At 43.7% G+C, this 15,000-nt stretch overlaps 1 protein-coding gene across 1 annotated transcript in view; it reads right to left on the reverse strand.

The window, feature by feature from the left end:
* The window catches only part of ctnnd2b (catenin (cadherin-associated protein), delta 2b), a gene marked incomplete at both ends in the record, with an annotated part of 250,756 nt that overhangs the window by 12,519 nt on the left and 223,237 nt on the right, over positions 1-15,000 (reverse strand). Inside the window, 3 exons of the mRNA XM_080439208.1 lie at positions 2,249-2,516; positions 4,953-5,103; positions 5,796-5,969. Coding sequence (XP_080295334.1) covers positions 2,249-2,516; positions 4,953-5,103; positions 5,796-5,969 — 593 coding nt within the window. The remainder of the gene's footprint in view (positions 1-2,248; positions 2,517-4,952; positions 5,104-5,795; positions 5,970-15,000) is intronic.

Below are 15,000 nucleotides of genomic sequence, written 5' to 3' on the forward strand. Positions count from 1 at the left end.
CTATATCAGTGGTTCTCAAACCTTTTCATGTCAAGGACCCCCAAAATGATTATGTATTTGGTTGCTGACCCCCATCTCAAATTATGTTGTTCCAGGGACCCCCCCAGAAGCAAAGATTTGAGTTACAAATGTACGCTTTAAAAGAATATATATATTCAAAGATTTGCACACATTTTCAAAATTTTTCAAAAATAGCAGATCTACAAGCTCGTAGCGTGGGACTCGGTGCCGCGCTATGAGCTTGTATATCTGCTATTTTTGAATAGCCAAAGTGTAAAATAATGCTTTTTACCTCAAATCTAAAAGTGACACAGATGCGTTCCAGGTCTCGATGGGTTATAATGTATCGTTACACCCCTAAAATATACCTAAACATATCTTATATACTGCAGAAAGACATGTTCTCTGTCGGGAGAAAATGACACCTGAAAGATGTCACAGTGATTATAAGACTGACTGACTGACTGACTGACTGACTGACTGACTGACTGACTGACCAATCAAATGACCGGACTGATTGGTTATTGACTGACTGACTGAATACTCATTGCTTCCATAATCTCCAGGGTTTGAGTCAGACACCAATACAACACAATTGCGGTGTTTTTCTTTCGTTATTTTTTTATTGTTTAATTAGTTCTGCTGGTAGGTCTATTTTCCTGTAGACTAATCTTTTGTTATTCATTGGTCATTAGACCAAATCGGCTGCCGATTCTCCATTTCAATGCACTGATACATAACAGAGATAAGCAGTGTTCTCCTTTGTAACAAAAAAGTTATTTGAATTTCATCTTTGGTTCTAAATTAGAGGAAAAATGAAAGAGCAGGAAACTACTTTGAAGTTTTTGTTTTTTTCCCCTATCGCTTTCAAGCTTGAATTATTTATTGGCTTATTACTGCTGTAACTTAGTTTCCACAACTATGGCTTTTAGTGTTGGTGTTCAGAGCGAACCTTGTGTGCTCAAGACTTATTATTAAAGGGGCGCCCACATTTAATAGATACCTTAACCCCATGACAGAAATGCAATGAAGAAACCAAACAAAGCACCCACATACTCACACACCACAAGAGATTGTATTCTAGTATTATTGTTTTACCACTTTCAACCTCATTTTCTTAATTCGCCCCTTGGAAATGCAGTTTCCACACAGAGACTAATATCTACGCAGTGATATCAGTCTGGCCATGCCAGGCTAATGCCGCGGTGGTGGGCACTACTACGACTGCCCCCACTCGAGCGACCCGTGGCTCTTCTTTAACATACAGTGTGCACGGCACTCTTCAAATCAAGTGCCATTCAAAGATTGTTGTTCAATTTGATCGTTTTTTTCCCGATTTTGATCAATATTCGTGACGCCTCTGTAGTCATCATAGGTGGAAATGTTCACAATGTTCTATTGTTTTTGGAAACGGCAAAAACAGACATAATCTACATTACAAGCTTGTAATGCGAGTTGTAGATATAAGGTATGTAGATATAATAGGCTATATACGCTACAGGTTTGTGCCGTACGATCAGCCTGCCTCTGTACCTGCAGTCCCCGCCTACCCCTAGCCCTAACCTCTAGCCCTCTTTACGTTAATTGGCAATTAGCATTTTTGACACTCAGCCAGATTGTAGTAGAACCAGAACGGTGCAGTGTGCCGCCACTGTGAACCGTGACTCAGCGCTCTAAGGGGCTGTGAACGCCAGTCTGCCATGTATGATATCCACACTGTGTGTGAGCACTATGGACATGATATCCAAACCTCAGCTCATAAAGGCGTTCTCTCTGGAACACGGCGGCGGCGCTCTCTAATTGGAACGTACTTGTCTCCCTTGCTACTTGTCTCTAATTGTAACATACTTGTCTCCCTTGTTACTTGTCTCTAATGGTAACATACTTGTCTCCCTTGTTACTTGTCTCTAATTGTAACATACTTGTCTCCCTTGTCTCTAATTGTAACATACTTGTCTCCCTTGTCTCTAATGGTAACATACTTGTCTCCCTTGTCTCTAATTGTAACATACTTGTCTCTAATGGTAACATACTTGTCTCTAATGGTAACATACTTGTCTCCCTTGTCTCTAATTGTAACATACTTGTCTCCCTTGTCTCTAATTGTAACATACTTGTCTCCCTTGCTACTTGTCTCTAATTGTAACATACTTGTCTCCCTTGCTACTTGTCTCTAATTGTAACATACTTGTCTCCCTTGTCTCCAATGGTAACATACTTGTCTCCCTTGTCTCTAATTGTAACGTACTTGTCTCCCTTGCTGCGGGCGATGCTGATGAGCTTCTCGATGCCTCCGGCGTCCCTCAGGGCCTTGGTGTTCTCCATGTTCTTGGTGATGACCTCGTGCAGCGCGCAGCAGATGGCGGTGATGGTGTCGTCCGACATGGTCTTAGACACCAGGCCGCCGTTGTTGTTGGCTCCGCCCCCTCCGCCGCCGCCCCCTCCTCCTCCGCTGCTGTTGTTGTTGTTGCTGCCGCCGGGCAGGCGGTGCACCAGGTCCCTCATGGCGTATTTACCTGAAGGCATGGAGGAGGAGATGGGAGGGGGAGAGAGGGAGATCATGGGGGGGGATGGGGGGAGAAGGAGAGAGGTGGAGAGATGAGAATAAAGTCCCATTTCTACTTCGCCGAACGCCGGCGAAATAGACGATCAATACCAGTGGGTTTTCAACCAGTGGTCCGGGGACCACCAGTGGTTCTTGAGGGAGCACCAGGGGGTCCCCAGCAAAATGAGTTAACATAGCGTCACAATCATTTTAACAGCTTAGCTTTTGGCTATTCAAAAATAGCAGATCTACAAGCTCATAGCGCGGCACCGAGTGCCGCGCTATGAGCTTGTAGATCTGCTATTTTTGAAAAACCTTGAAAAAGTTTGCATATCTTTGAATATTTATATTTTTTTAAAGCGAAAATTAACTGATATCTTTGCTTCTGGGGGTCCCTGTGCACAAAACATTTTCAATTGGGGGTCCGCGGCCAAATGTATATCAATTTAGGGGTCCTTGGCATGAAAAAGGTTGAAAACCACTGATCTATACGCTCACAACAAGTCGCATCGGCTATTTCCAGCATGTACGGTTATCCACTTGAAACCATAATTCTGGGGGGGGGGGGACCTCCATGTCGCAATAGCCGTTATTGCGACACGTTGTGAGCTTGTAGATCTGCCATTTTGGCCGAATGTTTGCGGAGAGATTTGGTGTAGATGGTGAAAAACGGTCCTTTAGTGCAGTTGTAACTCAAGTCTGTTTCAATAAGACTAGAGGGTTTAAAGGGTATACATCGGGCTTAAGGCTCCTTAAAGGAGGAGTTCACCCAAAAAATGACTTATTTTCTATCAATTGCACACCCTATGAAGCCTTGAATCCATGGATTCTTTTTAGTTTTTGTCGCATTCCTAAGCTAATAATTTCATTCCCGTCTCCTACCGGTAGGAGACACAAAGTAGATTATTTGTCTCCTACTGGAAATACACACGGTCATCAAATTATTGTCTTAGGAATGCCATAAAAACAAAAATAAATCCATGAAATCAAGGCTTCATGGGGTGTGTAATTGATAGAAAATAAGTCATTTTTTGGGTGAACTCCTCCTTTAAGGCTCCTGTGCAGAAAGAAAAGCTCCCAACGTTGACATAGGGGGGGCGGGGTATTTGAGGTTACGATGACATCAGCTGTCATATTTCACATCTTGACTTTCCTCTTGAATTTCCTCATACAGGGAGCGAAGAATCAAGGGCAAGACTCTTTGTTCTAATGCCCTGCAGTGGTATGACGCACACACACATGCACGCACGTCGCACACATGCATGCACACACACACACACACACACACACACACACACACACACACACAGACACAGACACACACACACACACACACACACACACACACACACACACACACACACACACTTGCGCGCCGTGCACACGTTTACTTTGCTCCGCGCCACAAACCTCAGACTGTGCAGAGAGAGAGAGAGAGGAGAGAGAGAGAGAGAGAGAGGCTGGCAGTTTGTTGCCATGGGGACTGGAAGCCCACAGCAGGCAGCAGTTTATTGCAGATGTCATATCAATACTACTATTTATTCTGATGAGCAGGAAACCAGTTTAGTAACTGCATGGTCACAATCCTCTGCATGACATCATGTACAGGAAACCAGTTTAGTAACTGGTCACAATCCTCTGCGAGCTCACACCGTTACTGCTTGCATGTTACTGATTACAGGCAACGTTAAATTATTGTAATCAGTTCATTATTTCCTAAGCAATGGATGAATAAAACTGAAGCGTGTAATTTGGAGAGCATGGCATCATGCGCAGCACAAATTGTCTTCTTTGAATAGACTATCATCTTATATAAACACAATTGACGCAAGGAATTGACACTCACTTCTGCTGATTATAGGAAAATTAGAATCACAGAGATTTAATTAAGAGAGAGGAAGACCTCGAATGTTGTGCAGTTTGTGCGCAGTGTTGCCAGCTTCTGTGAGAGAAACAAGCAACGAGGTCTAGGAAAACAAGCCCAAAAGAAGCGACTATGTGCCACACCACTTTAAACATTATACATCAGCTATTTGAAAATAGCAGATCTACAAGCTCACAACGCGTCGCATGCTTGTATATCTGCTATTTTCAAATAAAATTTCGGGGGGAAATTATAATAAGCAGACCTGGCAACACTGGAAGCCGCAAAGCACTTTCCCAAACAAGATAGTAATTCTAGGGAAAACGCAACAACACGGCCACGGCCACACCTCCAGGTCGGCATAATGAATAGCGGGTATAGCGGCCGCAGGATTCCGTTTAGGGACAGTGCCAGCTCCCTTGTGCGTAATTCATGGGCAGCGGGTAATGCCAACGGGTAAGGCGCCGGCAAGAATAGGGCCCTTTGTCTTACCGTACCTTTGTGCTGTTACAAAGTATTCATGCAAATTCAATGAAAACTGACCAATGAGCTCCTTGTTCCTGACGTCCAGGGCCATGTTCCTCAGGGCGGTGGCCACGGCACACACCACCCTGTCGTTGTCTATCCTCAGCAGCTCCACCAGGATGGGCAGACCCTTCTCCTTACGCACCGCCGCACGGATGTACACCGACCACTAGAGGGAGCCAGCCAGGGAGGGACGGGGACAGGAGAGAGGAAGAGGAATAACAACAATAATGACACAGAAATTGATTAATAGCTACAATAGTAAGTACAATCTAAAAGAAAAATATTACCTATTTACCTAATTAGTTAATATTTCGTCTCTGTCTCGCGGAAACCTCCTATTATGTCCAAAACTGTTACTTTCTAGGATTCAATTTCAAAAGTAGCGAAAGTAGCAGATCTGCAAGCTCAAAACGTACCGCTTCGCGCCACGCTTTGCGCCACGTTTATAGCTAAGTATTTCTAACAGCACAATTTAAAGTTTAATATTGAGGCTTTAAGTGGTTAAATAATTACACATTAACATAGAGAAGCTAATGAATAAAAAACATCAAAATAATAATTAATTTGCACAACATTGATGATAGGGATGTCAAAAAGTCTATGAAGCTATTTATGAAATCTGTGAAAAAGTTTAATATGAAACACCATTTTATACAACATGTAGGGGGTCCCTGCTTCATCTCTCTGTCAACTAAGCCGGGGGTCCTTGGGCTGAAAAACGTAAAAGACCCCTGAAGGATATGGAGATAAGAGGTTTCTGCCCGACAGCAACGATTTGCTCTTCCCAATGTAGGCTATGTATGTACATTATAGTCACAGCATGGACAGAGCAACCTAACTACATCGTTAGCTTGTTACCTTCCAGCTGCCTGCGGCCAGGTTCTGCAGGGCCCCTGCTGCCCCCTCCAGGGTGTCCGGGTTACTGCACTCAGACAGCAGGGTGAGGTAGGGCTTGACGATGGTGGGGTGCCATAGCATCTGGATGCCTTTAGGGGGCTCCGCCGAGTCCGGGAAGGGTCCCACTCCATCCCACTGTGTGCAAAAGAAGGTAGAATCTGTGTTTTAACCACTTTTACAACCGATTTTGAGCATGTCATTAAATAAGAAAACTGTCAAACACTTTGCAAAATATTTGAACATGTTCTACAAGATCTACAAGATCACAGAGTTGGAGAGACAGGGACACACACTCAATAGCAATGATTACTACCGGAATATAGAGCTATTTGAAAAAAAAACATGTATTTCCACTAGATGGCGCTCTTCGCTAACACATGAGTGACCATTTCATCCCCAGATGCACACAGAACCAGGGGATCACGTGATCCCAAGATGTATTAGCCTGATTGTCAGAGTGAAGCTGTGTGGAGCTTCAGTCTGACATTGGCTCCATGTGTCGGCGATTACAAGGGGGAGGGGATTAGAAATTCCCTAAACCAATCCTAAGGGATCCCCACCCCCACCTCCGACTCTCATTGGACAATACATTGTTGTACCGGAGAAGTCGTAGCTTCACAATTACGACACCAGAGACCAAGAGGCGGTCCATTCAGAGAGTGGGCGGGGTCTATGGTATGGAACCAGGCTTAAGATTTACTGCTCCATTCACTTCCTGGTTAATGTATTTGGGAAATGGCCTGTATCTCGCCTCCTCTGTTTTACTATGTATTTTTGGCGAGACATGCTATTTTCAACGGCCTATAACAAGCAAACGGGGGGTCACAATTTAAAAAAAAATCCCCCACTGAAGCACAGTGAAACCCCCCTTTAATAGCAAGGATCAGGGGGTCGATCATACTGGAGATAAATATTCTGTGATTATTTGAAAGGGTAAGAAAATCCAAAAAATTGCAGGCAGTGGATGATTCATTTATCTATTCTGGCAGTGAATGAGTTAAAAGAAAAAACTAAACAATAGAATGAACTCAATCAGTAAGGTGCCGGTGTGTTCTTCAGCTTCCTGAGAGAAATGTTAATTCATTTTAAATTCTGTCAGTGTAATGAACTGATCATTATAATCATCATTCATGCAGACTAAATGTGTTATGAGTCCACTGGGTTTTACAAAGTTCACTGAGTGTATAAACAAATGGTTGCTGTCGGGGAGGAAAACAAAACTGTTTCTTTTTTATTATTATTTTAGAAATAGTGAGAAAGAAAAGCTTGTAGATCGACTATTTTCACTTCGTGTGTGACACTCTTGTATGATGAGTAGTGCATTCATTTACATAAAAGTCGAAGTATGGTGATACCAGGTTTCTGTCCTGACAGCAACGATATCAAATGTTATATCTGATGGTACATTATGTGAAAGAATAGCAGACCTTTGGAGCGAATGTCTTTAGTTTGGGGACGTATACACTAGTAGTCCATACCCGTCCGGGGATATGAGCACCCAAAGTATGTGCAGTTTGGGTTATGTGCTGTGAGTGTGCACTGACAGTATATCAGGGATGGAGAGTGACTTTGGACTTGGTACATGCAACAGTTCAAACACAAGTGCGCGAGCGACCCGTCGCCACTTAGTGGATCCACAGCGAACACACACACACACACACACACACACACACACACACGCACGTGCGAGCGCAAGCGTGCGACCCATCGCGAACCCCCACACACACACACACACACACTCACACTCTCACACACACACACACACTGCCCGAATTCAAACATTGCACGTGTGAATCTGCGTGCTTGTGGCATGAAGATGATATCCAAAGCACCCTCCCTCTCATGAAACGCAGTGTGTGTGGACACGGGCCGCAAATGAAAGTCCTTTATGAGTTTGCAGTGTTGAGTAACAGTGGCCCGTGCTCAGTTTACAGTTTGCTCATTCATCCCATAGCTTGGGGCGCTATAACCATGGCGACGGCTGTAAGCATGGCGACGATAGCTCCCATAGCCCAAACTCTGAATCTCCGGTGTTGCCATAAAAGCACTAATAAACAGCTTACATTTTGGGAAAGTTAATTACGAGCGTCGTTATTTGGTGCATATGCTAATGGACAATGGCCGTGTGCAAATTCAGATCAATTGCTCCAGCCATTGAGGAAAACCCGGGCAGGACAGACAGATCCTGTCCACAGAGGTTTCCTTAATTATTATGTAAGATAAAAAAGCAAAAAAAACATAAAGACTTAAATAGTATGATTGGGGTCTGGACACCCTTTGAAAAAAACATGCTACAGTATGATACAGATTTGCACTTTGAAAATCTAGATCAAAAGATGAGCAGAGATGAAGTTGTGCCCTTTCAACATGGCTATTAGTAGACCCAGATGAAAGGGAATGGAATATATACTCCTTGTTTAACACCCAGATCTGCAATTTATTTCATGTTCAGTCTTAAAGGGCTTGACTTTAAAGACCTTAAAAAAAAGAAGAAGCATATTTAAACTTTTGTTGAGCTTGTCACAACTCAACACAAACCCATTCTGACCTTTAAATGACCTATTAAAAACAAGCTGAAAATAAAAATTCAGAATGAATTATGAATTATGTATATGAATACTTTCATCAGAGCTCGAACAAAGCCGGCTGCAACATTTTAGAGAGAAAAACCCTAAGAAAGAAAACATGTTCCTCTTGAGAGTTGTATGATTAGATTTAGATAGTTTGGTATCTGTATAAATGTGCACTAAATGCTGAAGGGTACACCCAGAAATCGCATGATCACAACAACAAAAAAACTAGGCACCTTTCATGTTAAAGGATTTATAAAAGTAAAATGTTCTCGGATTTCTGTTGTTTTCTGCTTGTTTTTCAAAAGACAAGGCACATTCAAACGGCCATAGCTCTGCAATGGAGGATCGCGGCCAGCCAATTTTGTTCCCCCGATTCTACCGGATCCCTGTGCGTTTAATGAGCCGTCTCCGTGAGGACGGCGGTCACGGAGAATATTCTATGATTTTTCAAAGGTACAGTAAAATCGCCGTTTTCGCTGGCAAAGGGGACCGGAGACGGATGAATGAATGAATGAATGAATTAATTAATTCCTGGCAGTGAATGAGTTAACATTTAGCTTGGCACCGGTTAGTTAGGGAAAGTTAGTCAAATTTGTGACCAATCTGGACAATACATTTTGCTAACTTTCCCTAATTAGGTCTCCTCTCGTCTCCTCTCCTATAGTCCCTGTGTGTAACGATGCCACCTGAGCTGACATCTATCAGAGCCTCCATGTTTTGGAGAGTTACACCTATTAGAGAAAGACCTCTCATCATTACAGCATGTCCTCATTTCAACCACCTTCTCCTACTCGACTTATCTTCATGTCTGTAACAGTAACAGGCCTGTCTGTAACAGTGTTGATCACATTTTGATTTAGTTTTAGTCATAGTCCTTTGAAATATCATATTTTAGTCATCTGAAATCTTTTGTCTAGTTTTAGTCGACTAAATCTTCAGTTGATTTAGTCGACTAACATGTATTTTGGCGGTGCCTTGATGGCGTCGTAATGGCTGATTTTACGCTTGGTTGCATGCTGAAAATAGCCGATCTACAAGCTCACAACGCGTCGCAGCGCGACGCGTTGTGAGCTTGTAGATCGGCTATTTTCAGAGCGCAATACCCCGAGCACAACCAAACATAAAAGGACTTGTCTTTTAGTTCTACTGGATCTCTTCTCCACTAGATCCCTCACTAACATTTTAGTCTAGTTTATTATTTGTTGACAAAATTGTCAATATATTTAGTCTAGTTTTAGTCATCATAGCTTGGTTTTTATTTCGTTTTCATTTTAGTTTTCGAACATTTTTCGTCATAGTTTTAGTCGACGAAATCAACACTGGTCTGATGCCACCTGAGCTGACATCTATCAGAACCTCCATGTTTTGGAGAGTAGGTTACACCCATTAGAGAAAGACCTCTCATCATTACAGCATGTCCTCATTTTACCACCTTCTTCTAGTCTACTTCTCTTCATGCGCTATTCTCCTTTCCTGTCATTTCTTTTCTCCTTCCTTTACTCTACCTTTCCCCTCCTCCCCTCTCCCATCCTCCCATCTCCGGTTCTCGTCTCCGTTCTTTACCTCTGCTCCCTACTTTTTTCTCACCCTTTTCTACAAATCGGTCGTTGGAAGACCTTGTATGTCATAAAGCGTTACTATTCAGGAAATGCCAATACAAAAATAACCTGCGTTCCAATGGGACCCTGCAGTGTAATTATGATTTAGTCACAAGCCTCTTGTTAAAGGACGACTTCACCCATTTTCAACCTATCTTCATATAATTGGTCCTCACTAATGCTCGTCATAATATGGTGCCATTTCTGTCTACTCACTCTGTGTCTCAGAGGAGGGCTGTGGACAGTTCAGAAACCCGCCTACCAGTGACAGAAGAAGTCCAAGCTAATAGAAACTGCAGTCTTTCTATTCCTGTAAAGTTAGCATGTTATAATGGAAGCCATTGTTCTTAAGTTAATACAAATCAAAACTAGAAAAAGTGCTCCTCGGAGCACAGGTCTCCGCCAGGTTAGGTAGGTTATTGTGGCCTCCTGGTGGCTGGTGGCGCTATGATAGGCCAATGTGAAAAGGGTGGCATTTATTCCTCGGCCTAGTGGGAATGTACGTGCACATTTTCACAGAAATCACATGCTGCGTTCATGATTTGAGACATTTTGTTCAAAACGGACCAATCCTGCAAACTTTGGAAGCCAACTTTAGCCAATCAGGATGGAATATGAAATATCGGATCCGTGTTGATCACATGACTATAGAGATACTGTGTACCGATTTACGTGATGTTTGGATAATATCTGTAGGAGTAAATATCCAAAAATGGGTTTTGCACAAATCGGCCTCCTGGTGGTGCGATAACAGGCCCATGTAGAAAATTTGGGGTCAGAGGTTCTGAATTGGCATCCAGGGAGTGTGTGTGCACAGTTTAGCAGCGACCGGGCCAACGGTCCCGGAGATTAGCTGTACACAGACAGAATGACACACGGACAGACGGACAGAGGGTAAAACATACTCACTCGCCAAGCCTTTCGGCCTGGCGAAGACAATAACGAATTGTTTGTTTGGAAAAAAAAAACCTGACCAATGATGATGTCACTGGTAGGCAGGTTTTTGAAGTGCCCACGGCCCTCCAATTATATGAAGACAGGTTGAAAATGGGTGAAGTCGTCCTTTAATACTTTCCATTGGTTAAATATTTATAAAAACCCCCAGACAGGCATAACTATTTTCGAAAAGCCCCGATCTACAACCTCACAGCAACACATCGCACCGTGGCTATTTCCACTATACTTTTGAGAGACGCTCCTGTACGCTCAAAAAATATGGAGATACAAGGCTTCTGCCCGACAGCTACGTACTGTAACATAGCGTGCTCCCCAGTCACTAGTTCATGATAATCACCCACAGCTGCACTGAAGTGGAATGGGGGGAGAGAGAGAGAGAGAGAGAGAGAGAGAGAGAGAGAGAGAGAGAGAGAGAGAGAGAGAGAGGGGTAATGGGTTATGATTATGGAGGGGTATGAATTGGCCCATATTCCATGCTGATCCCGAGGTTGGGTTTTAAGATTCCTTGGTCTGGTTTGGTTCTGCTCGGATGCACAGAGAGCTGGAGTGTTCAGCTGAACAGACAGTCATCAAAACCACCTCCGTCTTCCATTTACTCCTTTTCTCTCCTTTCTTCCTGCACTTCCTCTTGCTCTAATACTCCCCCTGAATGAGAATTTATACATTTCTGCTGCTTGACGAGGAAACATTTCCAAAAAACAAAAGCCTGTGAAGCTAACGAGTACATTTATCCCTGTTGGTTCTCAACCTGTGGGCCCATGTTTGCCTATTTTCACAGAATGCTCTTCTATTATGACACGCCCAGCATAACGCTGTAGGGCAGGGTTCCCCAATAGGCGGCCCGCGCTGTCCGGCCCGCACCAAACCCTGTCACTTGGCTAGTGAAAGTTGCAGGTATGGTGTGTGTGTGATATGAAATTTGAGCTTGACCATAATCACAGTCATCCTTAATCATATTCAATGTCTTTTGGAGAGAAATGAGACAGACTCCAGTCACTTTTAGAGCACTGCAGAGGTGTGTGTGTGTGTGTGTGTGTGTGTGTGTGTGTGTGTGTGTGTGTGTGTGTGTGTGCGTGTGTGTGTGTGTCCAGCTGATGCTCATTGACGCACGCTAATTTCATACTGGAAGATAATTGAGGTGACTGGGCTGAAACTTTATCTCAGTAAATGACATGGAACTCCATATTTGGGCATGGCTGAAATCATAGTGACAACATAATGATGGCGTGAGCTTTGAATCAGCTCGGCTTAAAACCAGACTGCACATTGTGAATGACACACATGGAGAGAGATATTGAGGAAGCCTTGATCACCAAAAAGAGGACCTATTCCAGCAGAGATACATACATTTTATTTTCATCTGGTAATTGCCCTGTAACCAATACTGGAATCGTAAGGTCTTAGATCATTAATTACATTCTTGGACCATTACAGCCCATGCATAGCAGCAGCTTTGACCATGAACCAACTGTTCCCGACAACGAGCCAGCAGCAAGGCAACTCCGAAGAATCAAGACCTTACAGTAGTCAACAGTCTACCAAGACTTTAACGCAATCGGAAGTAAAGAGACGTCATCTGACTGACACAGGAAAGAAAACACACATCTGTAAACAATGTGACAAGAGTTTCAGTCATTTAGGTCACCTGAAGGCACACCAGCGTGTCCACACTGGAGAAAAACATTTCTATTGTAAACCGTGTGGCAAGAGTTTTGGTCGGTTAGGTCACCTGAAGGAACACCAGCGTGTCCACACTGGAGAAAAACCTTTCCACTGTAAACGGTGTGACAAGAGTTTCAGTCGCAATTCTCACTTGAAGACACACCAGAGTGTCCACACTGGAGAAAAACCTTTCTATTGTAAACAGTGTGTCAAGAGTTTCAGTTTGTTAGATGGCCTGAAGAGACACCAGCGTATTCACACTGGAGAAAAACCTTTCTACTGTAAACGGTGTGACAAGAGTTTCAGTCGCAATTCTCACTTGAAGAGACACCAGCGTATTCACACTGGAGAAAAACCTTTCTACTGTAAACGGTGTAACAAGTGTTTCAGTCGGTTAGATCACCTGAGAATAAACAAGTGTGTCCACAAAGTGGACTTGGGTGTTGGAAGTGCATCATAGCTCCATCATTTTTACGGTTAACCATTAACCGTTAGTTTTAACAACCAAGCCCTAATCTGTTCGCAGGTTGTGTGGCCCTCGGCTTGGTACCCTAGACATAATTTGGCACTTGGGGAAAACTAATTGGGGAACCCTGCTGTAAGGGGTTCATGTGGTTAAATGATGCAGCTTTCATGGAATTTGTATCAATAGAGGAGACACACGGAAACAGTTAACACTCATTACTAGGCATGGAACGATTCACTCAACTCACAATACGATTCCAATCGAGATACTAGGTTCACAATACGAATTTGTATCAATAGAGGAGACACACGCCATCAGTCAACACTCATTACTTGATCCCCTGTCCAAGGCAGCCATTTTGTCTGAGTTCTCTCTGTTATAAACAAAGGGAGGCTGAATAAAATGTTTGCCTGGCAATGGGGAACGCAAGGAAGCCAATTGAAAATATATACATATATATATATTTTTTTGGAAAGAAACTACAAGCCTGGCAAGAATACATTTTCGAAGTTCAGTATAATCGTCTCAGTCGGATGGAAACCAAAAAAAAGATTAAAAAAAAAGATTCACACACTGTGTGGTGTGTGGAGTTTGCATGTTCTCCCCGTGTCTCCTAGGGTAGGCCGGGGCGCCTGATGGAGGGGAAAGGAACTGGTTGGAATAACGTGTTCCTTCCACACGCTACGTCTAACCAGGGAAACTCCCCCCTGTCAGGTGATAAGAAGCGGCCTGCTCACTCCTCATGCATTGGAGGAGGCATGAGCTCGGCTCTAGGCTCTCCCTAGGCTGGCAGAGGGAGAGTTGCGCCCATGATTACTTAGACAATTGGCACTGGGTGAAAAAAAATGGGTTACAAAATCGTGGGATAAAAAAAATAATATATATATATATATATATATATATATTCAAATTCAAAAGCAGCAAAAGTAGCAGATCTACAAGCTTAGCAGATCTACAAGCTTGAAACGCGTCGCTTCGCGCCGCGTTTCGAGCTTGTAGATCTGCTACCTTTCTTGCTTTTGTGTGACGCTGTAGTATGATCAAACTGGAGCGTTAATTTAGGAAAAAACGCAAAAAGTTAGAATCTGGAGATAAGAGGTTTCAACGTTACACTGGATTTACTGGACGAAAATACCTCCCACCCACACAGGTTCAAGGTTCAACTTTATTAGTGTCCCAACAAAGGGCAAATGGGTTTACAACAAGAGTTAGCAAAACGTATTACATACATTAAACCAGGGCCGGATTACCCATAGGCCGTTGGGGGCGAGTGCCCTGGGGCACCAGCCAATGGGGGCACCATTTATTTATTTTTAATAAGAATTAAATAACCTTAACACAACCCTAACCCTAAAACCGAAATAAAGTAACCAAAAACCGAAAAGAAACGAACAAAATCCGCCAATTTTTCGTGCGAGTGCGAGTGCACGATTTCGGCCCCCGCGCGCACGCGGGGGGCACCTCAAATTGAGGGCGCCCTGGGGCACCACATAGTGCTAATCTGGCCCTACATTAAACATATCTCTCGCTGCTGGTCGCTGCGTGCACAAGCGCCCTGTTCCCTCATGCAAGAATTGGGTGGGGGGGGGGGGGCGGGTGGGATGGAACGGGCAAAAAAGCACTACTCTCACGGCCTGCCCGCAGAGGGGGGCAGGCCGTGTGCGGAGCGGAAAAAAAGGAGCCCAGGGGGGGGGGGGACGGGGGGGGGGGAGCAGGGACGCGAAGGCGTGTGTGCGGGTTATGTTACCATGTGTGTGTGTGTGTCTGTATGTATGGAGGCCTGGGATTTGACACAGGCTTCATTCTGCCCAAGTTAAAACAAACAAAACTGGGTTTGTTTTCTACTGACAACAGGCTTGTCTTTCTGCCCCCAACTAAACACCAGTGCTGGAAAAAGTACTAATTTTTTT

The sequence above is a fragment of the Gymnoscopelus braueri genome (genome assembly GCF_963280865.1).
Source record: "Gymnoscopelus braueri genome assembly, chromosome: 10".
In the NCBI taxonomy this organism is placed as follows: domain Eukaryota; kingdom Metazoa; phylum Chordata; class Actinopteri; order Myctophiformes; family Myctophidae; genus Gymnoscopelus; species Gymnoscopelus braueri.